The following is a 21,350-nucleotide window of genomic DNA, read 5'->3' as shown; positions in this document are numbered from 1 at the left end:
CAACCAGACAGTGTTAACCATTACCATTATTTACCATTATTACTACCAGCTTATTGTTTGTTTGTTTGTTTGATAGGGAGTCTCCCTATGTAACTCAGACTGGCCATGAACTTGGCAATTCTCCCGGCCTCCCAAGGGATGGGATTACAGGCATGAGCCACCCATTATCTTACTGAGGAGCCCTAAACAAATGACATCACTGTGCCAGAGCACTTCACCTGGCTCTCTCGCGCTGGAAGGGAGAGGTGGCTTCCTGAGGGGACCTTTTATGGCAGTCCAGAGTCAAGGGCATAGTGAGTGGTGATTGTTCCGAGCAAGCATTTAGAGCTAGTTTGCAGGAGAGTTGGGATGTTAACTTCCTTTGAAACCTTTTTACCCTAGTCTCTGCCCCACATCTCCTGTTGGTATAGACTTGGCTACCAGTGTTGATATAAGAAAGAGAAAAACGAGGGGAAAAAAATCTTTGCTTTGTTTTTCTTCTTTTTGTTGTTGTTGTTTTTCTGCTGGCCTGGCTTTGAACCAGGATAATCAGATCTCAGCCTCCTGAGTAGCTAGGATTACAGATATGAGCCACCTGTGCCCAGCCTAGTTTTGTTTTGTTTTGCCAGTCCTGGGGCTTGAACTCTGGGCCTGGGCACTGTTTCTGAGTTTCTTGTTTTTGCTCAAGGCTAGCATTCAACCACTTGAGCCACAGCTCCACTTCTGGCGTTTTCTGTTTATGTGGTGCTGTGGAATCGAACCCAGGGCCTCATGCATAGGAGGCAAACAATCTACCACTAAGCCACATTCCCAGCCCCTTGTTTTTGTTTTTTAAAGAATTCTTTTGAGGTGCTGGGATCAAACCCAGGACCTTGCACATTCTAGGCAAGCACTCTACCACTGGGTTGCATCCCAAGCCCTTGCTCGGTTCTTTTGAGAGGAGATCTCACTATGTAGCTCAAACTGGCCTTGAACTTTTGATCCTCTTGCCTCTGCCTCCTGAGTGCTGGGATGATCCGTCTGTATTACCACATCCAGTAAGTGAAAAACAACAACGTTTTTTAATGCCATAATCTTATAGATCTGGTTAAAGGATAGGAGTGTGCAGTGCACAGGCCACACCGCTGCACACAGTGGCCGCGGGAGGGAGCGAGGGGCTGCCCTCCAGTTTTTGATCCCTACAAAGTATCCAGCTGGGTGGGGAGGGGAGCCATATGTCCTGCTTTCCTGCATCTCTCTTTCCTATCAAGGAGCTTGACTCTTAATGAAAACCTCAAGTTTAACAGGTGAGGAAGAGTGGCCCAGAGAGGTAAGGGGCCAGTCTACAGCCACAGCCACACAGCAGGCTATGGCAGAATTGTGTCTCCTTACTTTTCCTCTTCTTCCTCCTCTCATGTCCAGCCCAGCTGTTTCTCCAATGGCCAGGCCAAGGGCGGTGAGCACAGGTGAAGCTGCCCAGCAGCTTTAGAGACCCGTGAGGAAGGAGGCTGACTTTGTGGCGGGCCCCACAGCTGCCGTCGGGGCTGAGTATCCATTAAGTTGTTTCCGCGCCTTGGGCTGGAGCAGAAGGCTCAGCATTTAAAGGTCATCCAGCTTTTGAAGCTGCAGCGACATTAATAGCTTGGGAAGAAAACAAGCCTGTGCAGGGGCAGGAGGACAAGGCGGCTCTGTGCGGGCTGCTCCTCCCTCCTCCTCGCCCTGGTACACACACACACACACACACACACACACACACACACACACACACACACACACACACACACACACACACACACACACACACACACACACACACACACACACACACACACACACACACACACACACACACACACACGGCTCTTGCTCTCGCCCCCATTTGGGGCCCCTTCAAGCCCAGAAGCCAAGAAGCACAGCACCCCGCCCTGCGCCCCACCCCCATCACGTCTGAGGTGACAATTGGACAAGGAGGCAGCTGCCTGGGCCCAGCAGCCGCTCGCTGGGCACACACTGCCATTACCCACTTGAGGTTTCCTGGGGACTTAACCATGGTTACACAAGCCTCCCAGGGGTCATATGACCTCATTCTGGCCCCACTGGCATTTGCATCCTGGACTCCTGAGAAGACAAAGTCAGCCTGGGCCTTAGCTTCCAGGACGGGAGATGAAAAGGCTGGCAGGGTGCTATGTCTCACACCCAGTCTCATTACCTGCCACCAAGTCCAACCTGTTTGCCTGTAGGGCCAAGTTGCCGGCAGGGAGGGAGTACAGCGGGTGGGGATCCTAAGTCCTAAAGGCTGGGTGGGTGTTGTAGGTCAAAATCCTCTGTGCGCTTAGTCTGCCAAACTCATAGTCCCTACCTGGAGATCTAAGACGCTGGGGCGACGGAATGGCTCTTCTCTCCTTTATGGCTCCCCAGGGTAGAGGCCAGGTACACCCTGGGGCTCTGAGAGAGAAACGAAATCTGCCCTTTCACTGGTGTAACCTGGGCCCCAGTCCTGGATCCACCTAGTGGCCTGGCCTGGCAATGCAGCTGGACTGCCCCAAGATCTTCGGCCTGAACCCAGTCCCCCCTAAGGCAAGGGGTCCCCACCGTTCCAGAGGAGCTGAAGATCCAGGGTCTGTTCTAAGAAGAAGGCTGGGCCTGGCAGAGCTGGTCTGAAGGGGGGCAGTGCCACGCTTCCTTTTAGAAATGTGGCAATGGGTCAAGGGAGGCAGGAAAGTGCTAGCCTCCCACCTCTCACCTCCTCCTCCTGCCTTCTGGTCTAACTCCCACCTGGCACAGGTGGTCACCAGGCCACAATGGAAGGTCAGGTTAGCTCTGGGAGTGGAGCTCCCTTCTGCCTCCTGGAGCTGATACTGGTGTGGAAAAGGACTGGAAGCCATCAGCCTAGTCAAGGAAGAGACCCTAAGGGCAGATGGCAGAAAGCTCCTGGGGTCTCAGCCTTGTGGCCCAACTGCTCTGGCCCCAGTCACTGTGGCACGTGGGGTAGCTGCACCTCCTGTGAATGTAGAGTGAAGAAAGGGCTTTGGAAAACCCAGTTACTGGCCAGAGGCTGCTGGCCCATGCCTGTCATCCTAGCTGCTCAGAAGGCTGAGATCTGGGGACTGCAGTTCAAAGCCAGCCTGGACAGGAAAGTCCTTAGGACTCTTATCTCCAATTAGCCACCAGAAAACCAGAAGTGGTGCTATGGCTCAAAGTGGTAGAGTGCTAGCCTTGAGCAAAGGAGTTCAGGGACAGTGCCCAGGCCCTGAGTTCTAGCCCCATGACTGACCAAAAGAAAAGAAAAGAAAAAAAAAAAAAAAAAAAAAGGGAGGGAGGAAAGAAGGAAGGAAGGAAGGAAGGAAGGAAGGAAGGGAAAAGAAAACCCAGTTACTGATTCCTCTGCTTCTCTATCCTGCTGTCCTCCTTTGCTTCCCACCTGCTCAGCATCCGATGACCCTGCTGGGCACTGCTTTAGCTCTGGGGACCCTGCAGTGAATGAACGAGGCACAGGCCTGCCCTCCAGGAGCTCAATGACAAATGTGCTATCCAGGTGCCTATCACAGAGAACAAAGACCAGCAAAGGTCAGAGAATTCTGGGAAATAGGATAGACAGAGCTACCCCTCCACCTAAGGGGAGCAGACCATGGCAGATGCTGGATACAATAGAACCACAGGATGCAGGGTGGTGTGTTTGGCTCTTGGTGGACTGGCAGGACACAGGGTGGCTGGAGAGAGAGTAAGGGTCCATTTGTATAGGTGTCTATGTGCTTGCTTGTGTGTGCTCATATGCATGTAATGGCAGGGGCAGGACCACAGGGCCTGGCAGGCCACACAATAAGGCTCTGGGTTATATTCTGGGGACATGGAGGGTCATTGAGGTGTTGGCTGAGGAAGGGCATGCCACCATGACATAAAGGGAGATGAGGTGGGCGGAGGCAGGGAGATGATCTGGGGAGATGGTAGTCTTCCAGGTGCATAGCCAGGTACTGAAGTCTTTTGCTGTTGTTTGTGGTGCTGAGGTTGGATGGCAGGACTTTGCTGGTACTAGCTGAGCTCTGTGCTGTGAAGCCACACCCCCAGCCCTGAAGTCATTTTGAAGGTATGGAAAACAGAACTTGTTATGAATTGGATCCATAAATTATCCCACAACTTTTTCGCTCTAGCACTCTACTCTAAGACCACAAAGGCTCTCAATGATGACTCCCAAACATCAGCTGAGCAGTGGAGCTGCAGTGGGCAGAGGCAAGGAAGGCAGGGCGGAGCAGGCTGTGGGAGGGGTGCATCATGATGTCAGACAAGACCCCCTTTGAGCTGCTTTGGACAGGCACATCTGTGTGGAGGAGGCAGGTAGACTGCGCAGGTGTGGAGTCATGGTGTGTCTACAGGAGAGATCGGAAAGCATGAGAGCCAAGTTGAAGCAAGTGTGGATCTTTTCCCTCCGTCCCTCTTCCCTTCCTCCCTCGCTTCCTTTCTTCTTTCCTTCCCTCCCTTCTTCCCTCCTTCCCTTCCTCCCTTCCTTCATTTTTTTTTTTTTTTTTTTTGTCGGTCGTGGGGTTTGAACTCTGGGCCTGGGCGCTGTCCCTCAGCTCTTCAGGTCAAGGCGAGCGCTCTACCACTTGAGCTACAGCGCCACTTCCGGTTTTCTGGTGGTTTATTGGAGATAGGAGTCTCACGGTCTCTCCTGCCCGGGCTGGCTTTGAACCGCGATCCTCAGATCTCAGCCTCCTGAGTAGCTAGGATTACAGGCGTGAGCCACCAGCACCTGGCTTCCTTCATTTTTTTTGTCAGTTATGGGGCTTGAACTCAGAGCCTGGGCACTGTCCCTGAGCTTTTTTGTGCTAAAGGCTAGTACCCTGCTACTTGAGCCATAGCACCACTTCTGTTTTCTGAGTGATTTATTGGATATAAGAGTCTCCTTCCCTCCCTCCCTCCCTCCCTCCCTTCCTTCCTTCCTTCGTCAGCACTGGAACTTAAACTCAGGTCCTGGGCTTAGCTATCCCTTGGCTTTTTCACTCTAGCTCTCTACGATTTGAGCCTCTTCTAGCTTTTTTTGGTGGCTCATTGGAAATAAGAGTTTCATGGACTTTTCTGTCTAGGCTAGTTTTGAAACTTGATCCTCAGATCTCAACCTCCTGAATAGGATTCCAGGTGTGAGCCACCAGTGCCTGGCCCCATGTGGATTTAAGCCATGGGTATGGATGTAATGGCTCAAGGATCAAGTGTAACTGGGGTAACATAACAGTCAGGGGCCTGTGCCCCAGCTGGCCCCACTTATCCCACTACATAGATTCCCCCACAGCATTCCTACCACAAGTAGGTTTATCCCTATTTCTACCAACAAGGAAGCTGAGGTTCACAGAGATGAAATAACAGTCCCCCAGCACACTCATTGCTAGAGAATATGAACCCAGGCCTCTGGCTCCCAGACCCTCACATCCTCTGTGCAGATCTGACCCTTCCTAAGGTAGGAAGGCTGGCTGGGATGACCTTGGGAAGTCCAGGTGGACCACGCTGGGGCAGCCTGCTTGCCTCCCTGGGCCAGGCTCACAGTGACTCAGGCCTTGGCCGCCATTCACAATGGGAATTAGAGATTGGCTGTGGGCCGCCCTCTGCCAGGCCTGGATCCCTTCATAGGGGAGGTGGAGGCCTGCATGGGCCTGGCTCCGTGGGACCTGGGGGAGGACAGGTGTGAGGTTTCTGCGTCCAGGTCCTCAGGTCACTCATCCTGTGCATCAGGGGGAAGTCTAATGGGGCTCTGCAGGTTTGCTTCACTCCCTTCATCAGAAGCCAGTCAGGGGTCGTCTCCGTCTCCCTGCCAGCACTCTGCAGTGGGGTTCAGAGACATGGTTTCCCCAAGGTCACAGAGCCAGGTCTGGAGCTGTGCCAAAAGACCTCCCCTGGATTGTCTGGGGGAATGCCCCCCGCCTGGGGGACACGTGGCGTTATTTCTCAGGCTCCTTGGCTTTTAGCCCTGTAACCTTACTTTTCATTTTGGACTCTTAGGAAGCAGGTGTTGCTAATTCTGGTCTCTCTAGTAGTGTGACTTCGGGCAAGTTACCTGTCTTCTGTGAACTAGTCTCCACAGCTATATAAATGGAGCTCCGGAGATAGGGAGTTGAAGTAAAGAAGAAAGGAGTTGTAATAAGGATTCAAAGTGATCGCCAGTGGCTCACGCCTGTAATCCTAACTACACTGGAGGGTGAGAACTGAGAACTTGCAGTTCAAAGCCAGCCAGGGCAGAAAAGTTGATAAGAATCTTATCTCTAATAAGCCAGCAAAAAGCTAGACGTGGAGCTGTGGCTCAAGTGGTAGAACAGGGGCTGGGAAGGTGGCTCAGTGGTAGAGTGCTTGCCTTGCATGCATGAGGCCCTGGGTTCGATTCCTCAGCACCACATAAGAAAAAAAGCTGGAACTGGCGCTGTGGCTCAAGTGGCAGAGCGCTAGCCTTGAGCTGAAGAGCTGAGGGACAGCGCCCAGGCCCAGAGTTCAGGCCCCACGACCGGACCCAAAAAAAAAAAAGTGGTAGAACAACAGCCTTGAGCAAAAAAAGCTAATGATTAGCACCCAGGCCTTGAGTTCAAGCCCTAGTACAGGCAAAAAGAAGGAGGAGGAGGAGGAGGAAGAGGAGGAAGGAGAAAAGAAAGAAAAAATGAAAAGAAATCAAAGTGAGAGTACCTAGCACGATGCATAAACCTAAGTCGGCTGCCTGTCTTCATTTTTTTGTGGGTTTTAAATTGCTTTTCTTTCCTATTTCTTTTCAATTCTCATCCCATCCTTTCTTCCTTTTTCCACTCCAGGAAGAAAGTCTCCACTTGGCTGAAGGTCTTTGTGCTCTTCTCTTTGCTAACCAATCTTTGGAACAATAGCATAGGAAACCCGAGGCATCTCACCCCTCTGCTGAAGAGTTAAACAGCTTTTCATCGAAGCCGGAATGAGGATTTGCCCTGCCCTGCCTTGCCTTGCCCTGCCCTGTTAGCTACCCCTCTGCCCTGGCTTCAGACTCTTGCTTATGCTTAGCAAGTGGGGTGAGCTCTCACACATGGGGTGCTCATTATAGCCATTATAGCTCATTATAGCTTTGGAGAGCCCCAAAAGCAGGCCTTGTAGAGACCTGTGGACATGGCATATTTGTATCTCCAGCTCTATCTATATTACTTTCCTGAGTTCCCTGTTACTCTTCTTCCTTCCTCCCTCTTTCCTTTTTTTTTTTTTTTTGCCAGGCCTGGGACTTGAACTCAGGGCCTGGGGACTGTCCCTGAGCTTCTTTTGCTCAAGGCTAGCACTCTACCACGAGCCATAGTGCCACTTCTGGCTTTTTCTGTTTATGTGGTACTGAGGAGTTGAACCCAGGGCTTCATGCATGCTAGGCAAGCACTCTACCCAGCCCTCCTCCTTCCTTCTATTTGTTGTTGTTGTTGTCATTGCACTCATTACTGAGCATTGAACTCAGTCAGAGCTTTGCATTTGCCAGTTAAACCCTCTACCATCACTTGGGTCACACCATTCCCTTTGCCTTCAGTAGAGAAAGAGGTTTTCCTAACTTTTTGCTCAGGTTGGCCTCAAACTGATCTTCCTGATGGTAATCTCGCAGGTGTATTCCTACCTCAGAGTAGCTGGGATTATAATCATGAGCCACTGTGCCTGGCTTCCCATTACTATTTGCAATCCTTATTATTGCAAATTGGTGGAAAAGTTTCTATTGCTTGCTCTGTACCCTCTTGGTCTTGGGTCTTAGTCTCTTTACCATACCGTGGAACGAGGTGGGGGAGTGGATTAGCATTGTCAGCCATTTACATGCTGTGACATGCACATAAAAATGACATTTTTCAAGGCTTTACACTGGGGGTGGACTCTTATACATGGAAGAGGCTGCTTGAGCTGGGTTGTCACCAGATGCCCAGACCAGCAAGGCCTTCCCTGGAACAGAGAGTATTGGCATTTCCTTCCAGAGAGCTGAAAGGGATCCCAGGGGTTGACATTCCAGATGCCGGGGAAGAGTGTCCCCCAAGTCATCCCCCACTCACTTCAGCCCCCTGAGCAGCAGCTTGGCCAGCCCTGCTCCCAGCTCTTCACCAGCCTCCTGGGGAGCTGACATGTAGGCAGCTCACCATGTTCAGAGAGCAATTGCACATTGAAACATGCTCATCATATTTCAATTGCAGGGAGACCACACCAGGGACACCTACAGGGGCCATGTAGAGCCACGGAGCAGACAGGAAACTTGCCCTGCCGCTAGGGCATGGCAGAGCTTGAGCAGCAGCCTGGGTCTGGCTAGCACATGCTCACTGTATTGTCCATAGTAGGCTCTTGGGCTTCTCCACATTCAGAGGCTTAGCGCCTGAGGGACTTGTCCAGAGGGCTGCTCATGTATGGGGAAATGTAGGCCTCACCAATTTTCTTCTTCCTGTATGGGGTAGGCCAGGTCCTGGCATCTTTCTCTGAGTGATGGTTCATGAGAAGGTGAGGTAGGTCCTCGTCTTTTGTACTGAATGATCTAAGGGCAGGGAGATGGTTTAGTCCAGAGGGCCTTAAGACAAAGCTCTGACCCCTATGTATGATGGCTCATGGGCCCTCCTGGCCCTATTAGGGTGGGTCCCCAGACCCCAAGACAAAAGCAGCCACCAGGGTGGAGCCCTGCCTTGGAGGGCATTATGGCAAAGCCAGAGTAGAAGCATCCTGCCTATCGCCTGCTAAGCTGGAGCATTGGGAGATGTGAAAGGGGTAAAGGTATTTGGAGTCAGCTGTGGGTGACTGTGTATACTGGGCCGCTTTCCCATGCTCATTCTTGTAAGCAATCTGTGGGCTCATCGCTGAGGCCATCTTTCTGTTTCTCCTTGGGAAATGGCTTTGGCCTCCCTGGGCGGTGACTTGTTTCTCTGGGCAGAGATGTGATAGATGGAGTTGGGCAATAAATCATGCTTCCCCCAGTCAACACATTACCACTGAAGCGTTAAACATGATAAAGTAGTCTCTGTGTTTTGACACAGGAAGATGACTACAATATTAAGTAGAAAAATGTGGTGGCATAGAATGTGGAGTTTGATCACATTTGAGTAAACTTACGTACAGTAGTATATGCAAAGAATAAACAGAGACACATTGACATATTATTATGTTAGCATGCATTTCCAAGAGGGAGAGGATTTTAGTTGTGTGTGTGTGTGTGTGTGTGTGTGTGTGTGTGATGCATGCATGCGTGCACCAATCATGAGACTTCAACTCTGGGCCTGGGCACTGTCCCTGAGCTCCTTTTGCCCAAGGCTAGCGCTCTATATCACTTGAGGCACAGCCCCACTTTGGGCTTTTTTCTGTGATTTAATTGGAGATAAGAGTTCCATGGACTTTACTGCCTAGGCTGGCTTTGAACCATGAGCCTCAGATCTCAGCCTCCTGGGCAGCTAGGATTACAGCCATGAGCCACCAGCGCCCCGCTGAGGATTTTAGTTCTGTATCCTCAGTGTTCACTGGCTACTCAGAACCCACATGCTTTTGGTTTTCCATTTTCAAATCTAATCCACCTCTGGTAGTAGGCAGACATCCAGCAGTTCGCAGAACTGGAGTCAGTTGACAATTTCCATGTCCTTCCAAGGAGGTAGAGATGAATGATTAGATCCTCAGCATGGTGGCATCTGAAGCCACTGAACCATGAGGGGACTGGGAATCAGTGGCAGCAATGTGTGCTCTGCCCCTCCATGGCCCTTTCACAGCCCTCAGTCCTACCTTGCTCACACCCTCAAGCCTTGGACTGCTCTGATTGAGACAAGAAGCATGCCACTGATTTGCACACAGGAATGTTTGTCCATCAGCTGTTAAGCTAGTGTGCCCAGTCCTAGAAAAGGAAGACTAGATTCACACCCATTTTATCAAACAAGAGTATCCTTTGATGGCACAGTCCCTTAAGATGCAAACTGACAACAATCGGGCAACAATGGCTCATGCCTGTAATCCTAGCTGAGATGTGAGGATCGTGGTTTGAAGTTAGCCCAAGCAGGAAAGTATGAGACTCCTATATCCAATTAACCACCAAAAAGCTAGAGGTGGAACTGTGGCTCAAGTGGTAGAGTAGCAGCATCGGGCAATAAAGCTAAGGGATGTGCCCAGGCCCTGAGTTCAAGCCTCTTCCTAGACTAGCATTAAAAAAAAAAGAAAAAAGAAAAAGAAAATTAGTCTTGGGATAAGCTGGAGAAAGTTGAGACTTGATGATTTTAGACATATTCTGCCCTAACAGAGATGTGACCTAACATAATTAACCTGTCTAGTTCTGAGGGAGTTCTCAGTTACAGAGTCTAGCCCTAATTCTGTTTGACTTTCCATTCAACATCTGCATGGCATGACTGAGCTGAGTCTGGGGTGCCATGACCAGGTTGACTGGGGCAGAGGGTCTGAGTTTGGTAGTGGGGATAAGAGCAGAACTGAAGACATATGTGGTTCTTCAAGACAGCCTTGAGAGCTCAGAAGCCTGGATTAAGTGGTAGAGCACCTGCCTAACAAGCACAAGGCTCCGAGTTCACACAGTAGTGTCTTTCCATGTGTTTATTTATTTTTCATTTTTGCCTGTTCTGGGGCTTGAACTCTGGCCCTGGGTGCTGTCCCTGGGCTCCCTTTGCTCAAGGCTAGTGTTCTACCACTTGAACTATAGCTCCTACTTGAGGTTTTTCTGTGCTTAATTGGATATAAGAGTCTCATGGACTTTCCTGCCCAGGCTGGCTTCGAACCATGATCCTCAGATCTCAGCCTCCTGAGTAGCTAGGATTACAAGGCATGAGCCATTGTTGCCCGATTGTTGTCAGTTTGCATCTTAAGGGACTGTGCCATCAAAGGATACTCTTGTTTGATAAAATGGGTGTGAATCTAGTCTTCCTTTTCTAGGACTGGGCACACTAGCTTAACAGCTGATGGACAAACATTCCTGTGTGCAAATCAGTGGCATGCTTCTTGTCTCAATCAGAGCAGTCCAAGGCTTGAGGGTGTGAGCAAGGTAGGACTGAGGGCTGTGAAAGGGCCATGGAGGGGCAGAGCACACATTGCTGCCACTGATTCCCAGTCCCCTCATGGTTCAGTGGCTTCAGATGCCACCATGCTGAGGATCTAATCATTCATCTCTACCTCCTTGGAAGGACATGGAAATTGTCAACTGACTCCAGTTCTGCGAACTGCTGGATGTCTGCCTAATTCCAGAGGTGTATTAGATTCGAAAGTGGAAAACCAAAAGCATGTGGGTTCTGAGTAGCTAGTGAACACTGAGGATATAAGAACTAAAATCCTCAGCGGGGCACTGGTGGCTCATGGCTGTAATCCTAGCTGCTCAGGAGGCTGAGATCTGAGGCTCATAGTTCAAAGCCAGCCCAGGCAAGAAAGTCCTTGAGACCCTTATCTCCAGTTAACCACCAGAAAACCAGAAGTGGTGCTATGGCTCAAATGGTAGAGTGCTTGCCTTGAGCTGAAGAGCTCAGGGACAGTGCCCAGGCCCAGAGTTCAAGCCCCAGGACCAACAAAAAAAGAAAAAAGAAAGAAAAAAAAAAACACCCCACAAAGTTTGTCAGCTTAACATAGAGGGTGGGGGGAAAATGAAGACAGAGGAGATGACTTCAGGTATCCTGCTTCTTCTACATTTTAGGGCCTGGTCTCTGCTCTCCAAAAGTGGGGTCTGGGTCTGAGTGACCCCATCAGCCCCAGGCTCTTCAAGGATGCAAATGATGTTTCCTGTCTCAGGCTGAAAGTTCCTGGTGACAGGAAGCATTTCCTGCACTCACTGGGGCTCTGTACAAGGGCCACGCCACCAAGTGGGGAGAAATTTGATGGTGGTGCACAAAGTGGAGGGAAGCAGGGTCTAGAGAGGCGAGTGACCAGAGGGCATTGAGCCCCTCCAGGCCCATCTGGTCCTCAGGGGTCTTTGTCAGGATGGGTAGCAATTGTGGCCAGCGGCTGGGGCAGTGATGTACTTTTTAGATTCAAATCCTGGCTCCTACTCCCTTTGGTTCTGCTGGGAGGGGGAGGGGGATTACCAGCTAACATCTCAGAGTTGTCATAGGTTAACCTATATAAAGGTTTAGGATGGTTTTTTTTTTGGGGGGGGGGGGTGGATCCGGTCATGGGGCCTGGGCGCTGTCCCTCAGCTCTTCAGCTCAAGGCTAGCGCTCTACCACTTGAGCCACAGCGCCACTTCCGGCTTTTTTCTTTTTGCTTATGTGGTGCTGAGGAATCGAACCCAGGGCCTCATGCATGCAAGGCAAGTGCTCTACCACCTTCCCAGCCCGGGTTTAGGATGTTTTGGGGTAGAGCGCGCCATGCTGTCTGTAGCTCTGGAAAGGAGCTATGACCTGTCTGGGGGTGTAGCCCAGAGTTGGAGTGCTTGCTTAGCACGTGCATAATCCTGCAAAATTTCTGCACTGCCACCCCCAATAAAAAAGGGAGGCGGGATGCTAAGTATGGCAATTGGAGAAATAGCAGAAAGGAGGTCTCCCCCTAGGCTGATGGTGGGGGGAGGCTCTCCCCAGTTCTTATTTTCTAATAACCAACTCCCTGGCTGCCCCCTGAAGCTCATGTCTGCTCACTTCTGACCCTGGCTTCTCCGTTTCAGGTGGGACCTAGCCGACAAGATGCCCCAGGGGTGTGGATGACCTGATGCCCAGCTTCCCGCACAGCTCAGCCCCGCATGCCGCCACCTCGCTAGGAACAGGACCCCTCCCGAAGGGGCTGCCTGGGGTCCTTCCCCGCACACACCACCACCAGCGCGCGCACTCTCCAGACCCTGAGCCTGGGCCTCGCGCAGGGGAGGTGCAGGAGTGAGTTTCCTGCGCCCTTGGAGCAAGCAAGCCGTGGACCGTGGGTGCGGGGACCGCTCGGCCGGTAGGAAATATTCTCCCCAAGCACTTCAGCAAAATGACCAGCCTGTTCCGCCGGAGCAGCAGCGGTGGCGGGAGCGGTGGGAGCGGGGCCGCCGGGGCGCGGGGCCCCGGGACTGGGGCTGGGGCCGGAGGAGGCAGCGCTGCCGCCCCGCAGGAGCTCAACAATAGCCGGCCAGCTCGCCAGGTGCGGCGTCTGGAGTTCAACCAGGCCATGGACGACTTCAAGACCATGTTCCCTAACATGGATTACGACATCATCGAGTGCGTCCTCCGTGCCAACAGCGGCGCCGTGGACGCCACTATCGACCAGCTGTTGCAGATGAACCTGGAGGCAGGGGCAGGCAGCCCCTACGAGGACAGCTCGGACTCGGAAGACAGCATCCCTCCCGAGGTAGGCAGGCTGGGGCTTCTAATTCACCAAAAGCGCAGCTTCCTCTGAGCTGGCTGGGTTCCGATCGAATGGTTCTGGCCAGCAAGCAACCTTCCTTCCTTATTTGGAAGTAAGTGGTCAGGAAGCAGCAGAAGTCATGGTCAGTCATTCCACGAACACGCAGCACTCACTCGATGGTCAGGGTCATCAGAATCCAGGGATGTGTTAAATGTGCAGGTGCTTGGGCCCCACTCACATCACTAATTCCAGACCTGGAGTCGTGTGTGTGTGTGTGTGTGCGCGCGCGCGCAGTACTAGGGCTTGAACTGTTTCTTGTTTTTTTGTTTTTTAATCAAGGTTGGCACTCTACCTCTTGAGCCTTACCTTCATTTCTGGCTTTTTGTTGTGTAATTGGAGATAAAAGGCTCATGGATTTTCCTGCCTGGGCTGGCTTCACATTGCAATCTTCAAATCTCAGCCTCCTGAGTAGCCCGGATTACAGGACGTGAGTCGTCTTCACAGTGAAAAACCTAGACCCAGATATGGCCTTGGGGATGTTAAGCCAGCCCTGCAGGCAGCGCCTGTCCATCAGTCAGGCCATCCTGCATGGCCAGCCTCTTCCTACCCCTGGGGAATTCTGTCTTCAGGGGAAGAGAAGCCCCGTGGGCAGTGGTGCCTGCCCCTGTGTCACCTGCATCGCCTGCGGCTCCCAGCAGGTAGCAGGTGCGCAGGGAATGTCCGTTGGATGAATCAACATTGCTGCTGTTTTTTGTACAGCTTTCTAGCACCTTTTTTCCTCCTTGGAACCCACTCCTTTGACCTGCCTGTTAATCAGCCAGCAGAGGAAGTATGAGAAAATCCTGACCCTCCTCATGGATAGATAAGGATCGTGTGCTCCCATATCCATGCATGGAGCCCACAGCCCCATGCTTCCCCATGGGGCTTCCCCAGCTCTGACTCACCTGCAGGGTACACACCCGTCCCCCTAAGGTTCGTGTACTCCTCCAGGTTGGGCCCCTGCTGAGCATCCCTTCCCCCTAGGTCTTCCCCCAGCCCCCACCTTTTGGAGCCCTGCCTAGGCTCATCAGCAGGCAGCTCCTGAGCCAGCACAAAGTGCTGCAGAAAATTTATGAGCAGCAGCTGGAATGACAATAACTGCTGACTGGAAAAAGCCCCTGCCCTGAGCCTGATGGATGGTGGGCTGGCCCAAGGGGTATCCTTGCCACAGAGAAATAACTCCTGTCAGATAAATGGCCCAGACCTTGCCCCTCTCAGAGCACCTGGCAGCCATCCATCACCCGCAATGAGGTAAGCTAGGAGGCCATAGAGCCTCCAGCACCTTTAAAGCCAAAGGAATCCATTCCTTGTGGTTGGTGGAGAAAAGAGAGAGACTCGGAAGCTGCAAAGGCGGGAACTCTTTTTTTTTTTTTTTTCCTTTGTGCTAGTCCTTGGTGCTGTCTCTTAGCTTTTATGCTCAATGCTGTCATTGGACCTTGTGACCCACACCTTTACTTTTGGCTTTTTGCTGGTTCCTTGGAGATAAAGAGTCTCACAGACCTTGCTGCCCAGGCTGGCTTTGAACCATGATCCTCTAATCTCAGCCTCTTGAGTAGCCAGGATTCATCCTGATGGCTCGAGCCACTAGCAACTGCTAGTGCTTCATAAAGCATGTGAGAAGCCAGACATCTGGGCCTGGGAAATCTGCCTTTCTGGAGCCATTCCTCTCTGCAGGAGCTGCTGCTTCCATGGCTGTGCTGTGGAGGGAGTGGGTTTGTGGGGGCTGATGCTGCAGGCTGATAGTCACAGGAAACCCCCAGCAAGCTTCCTCTGGGAATAGTTCCCCCAGAGCTCTCCTTCCCATGCAACTAGACCAGCCCCAGCCTGGAACCCCTTCCTTCAGGAATGGGGTGACGGCGGGGTAGCAGGTTCCCCTGTGGGAACCAGTTCTTACTGAACTGCTGCCCTATGCTAGGAATCAGGAATCGTGAGGAATTTGCCATCCAGCAGGAACAGCACTTACAGTCCCCTCCCTCCCCCCCCCCCCCCCCACCACCTCCTTCTTGTGGAAACACAGGGTAAACAGAGCAGCAGCCCCAAAAGCAGTGACATTCTTCTTTCCCTGCAGAAGCATCTGTTTAAATACTTTCCACCTCAGAGGAAAGAACGTTAGCGCATTCCAGAGCAGGAGGCCTCCTTGGGTCGGGTTGGCTGCGTGTGCACAGAGCACTGCGGTGTGCGCATGTGTGTGCTCATTTGTGCATGCTTACCCCTGGGGTGTTCCTGGAGGCACTGTGTGCCAGGCATGGCTGGTCCAGAGCGGAGACGTGCCAGCGCAGCCCAGCCCAGACTTGCAGAGGCAGCTTTAGCAGCAACTTCTACAAACTCACTTGGAGTTAAATGTGAGGCTGGTTCACGCAGCCTCTGAGCCTTGCCCTGTTCTTCAGACTTGGGGGGGCTGAGAATAGAGCTATGGTGGGGAAACAGAGCCATGAAGGATGAACAGGGAGGAGCAGGAGACCATGGTGTGTATGGAGGGCCTCTTGTCCCAGATGCTTCTGAAGAAGGGTCTCAGTCAACCCAAGTGGCAGAAACCCAAGCTTTGCCCTTCTTTCTGGCCCCTGAGTGAAGAGTCCAGAAGGGCAAGTAGGCTCTATGTAATATGATTGGTCAGGCATTGCACCTGAGGGTGAGACCTGGCTGTGAAGACCAGAGTCCAAATGGAAGTGTCAGATCTAATACCAGTGGATGACTTTTGCTATTGCTTTATTAACTTGGACCTCAGTTTCCTCACCTGCAAAATGGGTGTGATGATCCAAGTCTTCCCTTGCCAAGCTGTTGGAGGTTAAGATAATAGACAGCAATGCGGGTAACAAGAATCGTCACTCAGCCAGGCGCTGGTTCTCATGACCTAGCTATTCAGGAGGATCGCTGTTCAAAGCCAGCCCAGGCAGGAAAGTCTGTGAGACTCTTATCTCCAATAAACCACTAGAAAACCAGAAGTGGCGCTGTGGCTCATGCGGTAGAGCACTCACCTTGAGCTGAAGAGCGCAGAGACAGCGCCCAAGCCCAGAGAGTTCAAGCCCCACGACTGACCAAACAAGCAAACAAAAAAAAGAATCATCATTCAAAGCCAGCCTGGGAATGAAAGTCCATGAGACTCTTATCTCCAATAAACTACTCAAAAAAAGCTGCAAGTAGCACTATGGCTAAAGTGGTAGAGCACAAAGAGGCTCAGGGATAGCACCCGGGCCCTGAGTCCAAGCCCCAGGACCAGCTAAAATAAATACATAAATAAATAAAAAGGAAAAGGACACAAATCACAGCTGTGTAGCCCAGCAGTGAACATCTCACAGTGAATATGCACTTTGTTGTCAGATGAAGAACCATCCTCAGCAGAACGAGTTCCTTCCTTTCCTTATCCATCCCAGAGTTCACACTGCTCTGCTTCTCATCTCTGTGTTATGCCTGTTCGTGTGTGTGTGTGTGTGTGTGTGTGTGTGTGTGTGTGTGTGTGTGTGTGTGTGTGTGTGTGTGTGTGTACACCAGTACAGGGCCCTCAGGGCCTGAGCACTGTCCCTTTGCTTTCTCACTCAAGGCTTAGTGCTCTACCACTTGAGCCACAACTCCTCTTCTGGTTTTTTGTTGTTGGTTAACTGGAGATAAGAGTCTCATAGACTTTCCAGTTCAGCCTGGCTTTGATCCATGATCCTCAGATTTCAGCCACCTGAGTAGCTAAGATTACAGGTATGAGCCATTGGCACCTGGCAGTGTTTGGCCTGTTCCTGAACCTTCCTTGGATGCTTAATTCTGTCATGAACATTCCTGTGGAGATGTGTGCTTTCCTTTCTGCTGAGTCCACTGGATTTGTAGGGCTGAGGTAGAGTTCGTAGATAAAAGCCACTTTTCCAAAGAAGCCGTTGTATCAATTTACACTCCCTCAGCGACGCACAGGGTTCCTTATAAGGAACCGCACTTGGTTTTGTCTGGATGCCATTTACATTTAAGGATGGATTATAATATTTCTTTTTTGATTGTCTTTGCTTTAGATCTTGGAAAGGACTCTGGAGCCGGGTAGCTCTGACGAAGAGCCGCCGCCTGTGTACTCCCCGCCTGCCTACCACATGCACATGCTCGACAGGCCTTACCCGCTGGCTCCCCCAACCCCACCTCCTCGGTGAGAACTCATCTCGTCTCAGTGCAGAAGAGCGGGAAACAGACCAGAAGGTCGCTTGTGTGCCAACACGGGGTGAAATTTAGATGGACATCTCAGTAAAACAGGTGTCTCCCGTTGCAAGAGACAGTTTAGCTAGATGACAAGATCTTACAGTGTATAGGGATTGTGAGAGCAAGGAGTTATGCAATTCCTCCTCTAGGCTAGTTAGTATGTTCCATGCTAAATTGGACACAGTGAAGGTTGGCCCAGCCTCTGCCTTCTGGGAGCTGAGTGGAGGGAGGGAGGCTGGAGTAAGAAGGACCAGCACATGGGATGTATGCTGACATTTCCCCTCTTCAGCCCCATGGGAACTTTTACTAATTAATCACTGTGCTCCTTCCTGATGAGTCCAGATGGGAATCTCAAACAGATGGCTACACAAATGGATGGAATGACCATCTATTTGTCATTGCTGGAGTAGAGATGTAAGGGTACTTGGGAGGGGGTGGGCAGTACTAGGATTTGAATTCAGTGCCTCTTGTTTGCTAAGCAAGTGCTCTACCACTTGAGCCACCCCTCCTCAACACCTTTTTGCTTTCATTTTGGTTTTAGATAGGGACTCACTTTTGCTGTTCTACCACCCTCTGCGTAGCTTACACCTCTGAGATTACAGGTGTGTACCATCACACTCAGCTTTGTTGGGAGGATTCCTGTGTAATGGGAGAAGGTCTCTTTTCTTGGGATGGTTTGGTCACAGGAGGCAGGAGAGTGGACTGTGAAGTTCCTTAGGGACTCTGTCATTTGGAAGCTGAAAATAAAACTGGCTATCAACCAGGTCCTAGAGCTGAGAGAGCTGCTTGTTTTCCAGAATCCATGTTATGGTGTGCTGCTAGATCTTGATGTTGAGGCCAGCTCAGGCAAAGTTAGTGAGATGCTATATCAAAAACAAAATACAACCAGGTGCTAGTGGCTCCCACCTGTAACCCTAGGTACTGAGGAGGCTGAGATCTGAGGATCACAGCTTGAAGCCAGCCCAAGCAAGAAAGTCCATGAGACTCTTATCTCCAATTAACCACTACAAAACCAGAAATGGAGCTCTAGCTGCAGTGTTAGAGTGCCAGCCCTGAGCTTTCTAAAAGCTAAGGGAAAGTACCCAGGCCCTGAGTTCAAGCCCCAGTGCAAACAGAACAAAAGTCAAGGGATATGGCTCAAGTGTTAGACTCTAGACCCTGAGTTCAAGCCCTAGTACCACCAAAAAAAAGGAAGAAGGAAAGGAAGAAAGAAAAGAAAAGAAAAAAAGATCAGGAATGGTATAGGGATACAGATAGTGCTGGGGTGGGAAATAGGGGTCAGTGGGGTGGGGCTGGACAGGACCTGACAGGACATGTAGCATGGAATGGGTGGGTCACAGGGCCCAGGTTTTCTTTTACCTACCTACCTATTGCCTTCCTGCCTTCCTGCCTTCCTGCCTTCCTGCCTTCCTTCCTTCCTTCTTCCCTTCTTCCCTTCCTCCCTCCCTCCCTCCCTCCCTTCCTTCCTTCCTTCCTTCCTTCCTTCCTCCCTTCCTTCCTTCCTCCCTCCCTTCCTTCCTTCCTTCCTTCCTTTTTTCCTTCCCTTCCTCTCCCCCTCCCTTCCTTCCTTCTCCTTCTCCTCCCCTTCCTCATTCCCTCCCTCCTTCCCTATCTCTCTCTTCCCAACATGCATTTATATAAGTGTTCAGAGACTATTAGGTTGTTAGGTAGAGTGGTTCCGCCTGCTTTTCAGAAGGGAGAACTGAGAGTATATGGCAAGAGAGAATGGCAGTGCAGATATCCTATGGGTCTGGGTCACATCCTTCCTCCCCTGCTCTTGGCAGTGTGGCGTTCAGCCCACTGGACCTAGCATGGGGCTGTGAGGAAGGGGTAGTTCAGCCCACTGAGGGAGCCCCACTGGGAACAAGGCAAACAGCACCAGGTTAAGACTCCAGAGACTTTATTTAGACCTTGTGGGCTTCAGCCACATTGTTGCCCTTGACTGAGGTGCAGGGGTCTAACCCAGGAAATTAAGGCTTTGCTGATTTGGGAGTGGACACACTGCAGAAAGCTAGACTCACTTGTAGAGTCAGAGAGAGGCAGACTGCTTTCCCCACCCCTTTTCATCAGCTAAATTTCTGATTTATTGGGTGTCTCTGTTATGTGGCCCCTGGTTTATTCCTTAATCTCGCTGAGCTTCATTTGTCTCATCTGTGAAATAGGATTTTTGAAGGGGAGGGGGACCAGCTGTGGGGCTTTAACTTGGGGTCTGGGCACTGTCTAGGAGGTCTTTTGGCTCAAGGCTGTGGCTCTACCACTTTCAACCACAGTGTCACGTGGAGATAAGAATCTCATGGACTTTCCTGCCTGGGCTGGCTTTGAACCACAATCCTCAGATCTCAGCCTCCTGGGAAGCCAGGATTATAGGCATGAGTCACTAAGCACCCAGTTGAAATGGGATTCCTAATTTGCATTTTAGCACTGTTCTGAGGACTGGATATGATTTGGCATTTGAAACAGTGCAGTACCAGGAACAGAGCAGACCTATAATCAGTGGTTATAATCAGTGGTTTATTGCTCTTCCTGCCCCCAGCTGCACTAGTTGGCTGGCCTTTAGCTTCAGCTCTGACCCTGAATATGGAGACCAGTGGCAAGGCTTCCTCAGAGTCCAGCATTCACCAGAGGGAGAGCCTTGCCCCTTGGTCAGGGGAGCCATGTCCCTGCAAGGCTAGGTCTCCCCCTGGGTCAGCTCCAGGGCCTTACTCAGCCTGTGCATAGAGACATTCATTTCCAGCCTTTATTGAGTCCCCTGGAACACACAGATGCTCAGCCCTGTGTGCGATGCAGAGATGAGCTACACTGTCTGGTTCTCTTGTCCATGGAGATCAGAACTAGGGGAGCCAAAGACACAGAGGCAGAGAAGGTGACTGACTATCCAAGCTGTGACTTGAAACCACACATGTTAGCATGAGCCTGAGGTGTTCCAGGCAAAGGACTGGCAACAAGAAAGAGGAAACTTCCTGGGGAGCTTCTGGAAGTATGAAACAGCTCAATGAGTCTGGAGTGGCTGGAGATTATTGGGATCCCTTGGCCTCCCAGGAGCTTCCATCTTACCCCATAGTTACAGAAACTGCTGAAGGGACTGTGAGCTGAAAAGTGGCGTGGTCATGTAGTTTTAGGAATCTGGGCCTTGGATAGTGGTCAGATTTGAAGGGGAACATGTCTGGTCCCCTTCCTGTCATCTGGTCACTGGAATGTGTGTCAGAGCCTGGCACGGGCTGAGTTTTAGAGGTAGGAGTGTGCCACGGGAGTGGGCCTGGCATGCCAGGATCTCTGTGGGCAGGTTTACCCTGGGTGATCCATCTGCAGGCCTGGGACAAGGCCTGGCTCATGTGGATCTCACTCGGTCCTAACTGTCTCTGCAATGTTTCTCAGTCAGGTCTGACATTCTCTCTGCACACTTCCAAAGGTGCTTGTAGCTCTGTCATTTGGGGCCCTAAAAGTTTTTTTGGGGGGAGGGGGAATCCTCCCCTGCCTCAGCCTCCTTCATTCTCCCACCCTGACATTCCTCCATCTGTCTGAGTCTCTGAAGTTGAGAGGACCCCTTGGCAATAGGCCATAGGCCGCCTGCTGTTTTTCCATTGAAATTACAGCCTTGGAAGTTTTTGTTGTTGGTGTGTGTGTGTGTGTGTGTGTGTGTGTGTGTTTCTCCTGCCTCTCAGCTCATTTCTGACATTCCTTTCTGACCACAGTGGAGTTGCCTGAGCTGCCTGGGCTTGGTTGCCCCACACCCCTTCCTGCTCCAGCAGCTGTGGGTGACCTCATCTCTGCCAGGGCCAGGCCTGGAGGGGGCTGGGCCTCCTGTCTTTCCTCCAAGGACCAGAGCTCAGTAGCTAGCAAGGGAGACTCCGGTAGACAACAGGGGCTCTTCCAACCTTATCCCACCCATCTGGGCCTCTCAGTAACAAAGTGACTTAGAGAGGGTCCAGGTACAACCTAACCCTGCGCTCCCTCTCTGTAAGATG

General features: G+C 51.4%; 1 protein-coding gene across 2 annotated transcripts in view; it reads left to right on the top strand.

The window, feature by feature from the left end:
- The window catches only part of Cuedc1 (CUE domain containing 1), a 92,198-nt gene that overhangs the window by 58,791 nt on the left and 12,057 nt on the right, over positions 1 to 21,350 (top strand). For both annotated transcript variants that reach the window (XM_042674169.1, XM_042674168.1), the window contains 2 exons: positions 12,524 to 13,182; positions 17,208 to 17,335. In XM_042674169.1, coding sequence (XP_042530103.1) covers positions 12,826 to 13,182; positions 17,208 to 17,335 — 485 coding nt within the window. In that variant the 5' untranslated portion in view covers positions 12,524 to 12,825. Of the gene's footprint in view, positions 1 to 12,523; positions 13,183 to 17,207; positions 17,336 to 21,350 lie in introns of those variants that run through there.

This window comes from Dipodomys spectabilis, unplaced genomic scaffold, assembly GCF_019054845.1.
Source record: "Dipodomys spectabilis isolate Male_0828 unplaced genomic scaffold, ASM1905484v1 ptg000018l, whole genome shotgun sequence".
Classification (NCBI taxonomy): Eukaryota; Metazoa; Chordata; class Mammalia; order Rodentia; family Heteromyidae; genus Dipodomys; species Dipodomys spectabilis.
The sequence above is the reverse complement of the archived record's forward strand: the minus strand, read 5'-3'. Positions and strand labels throughout refer to the sequence as shown.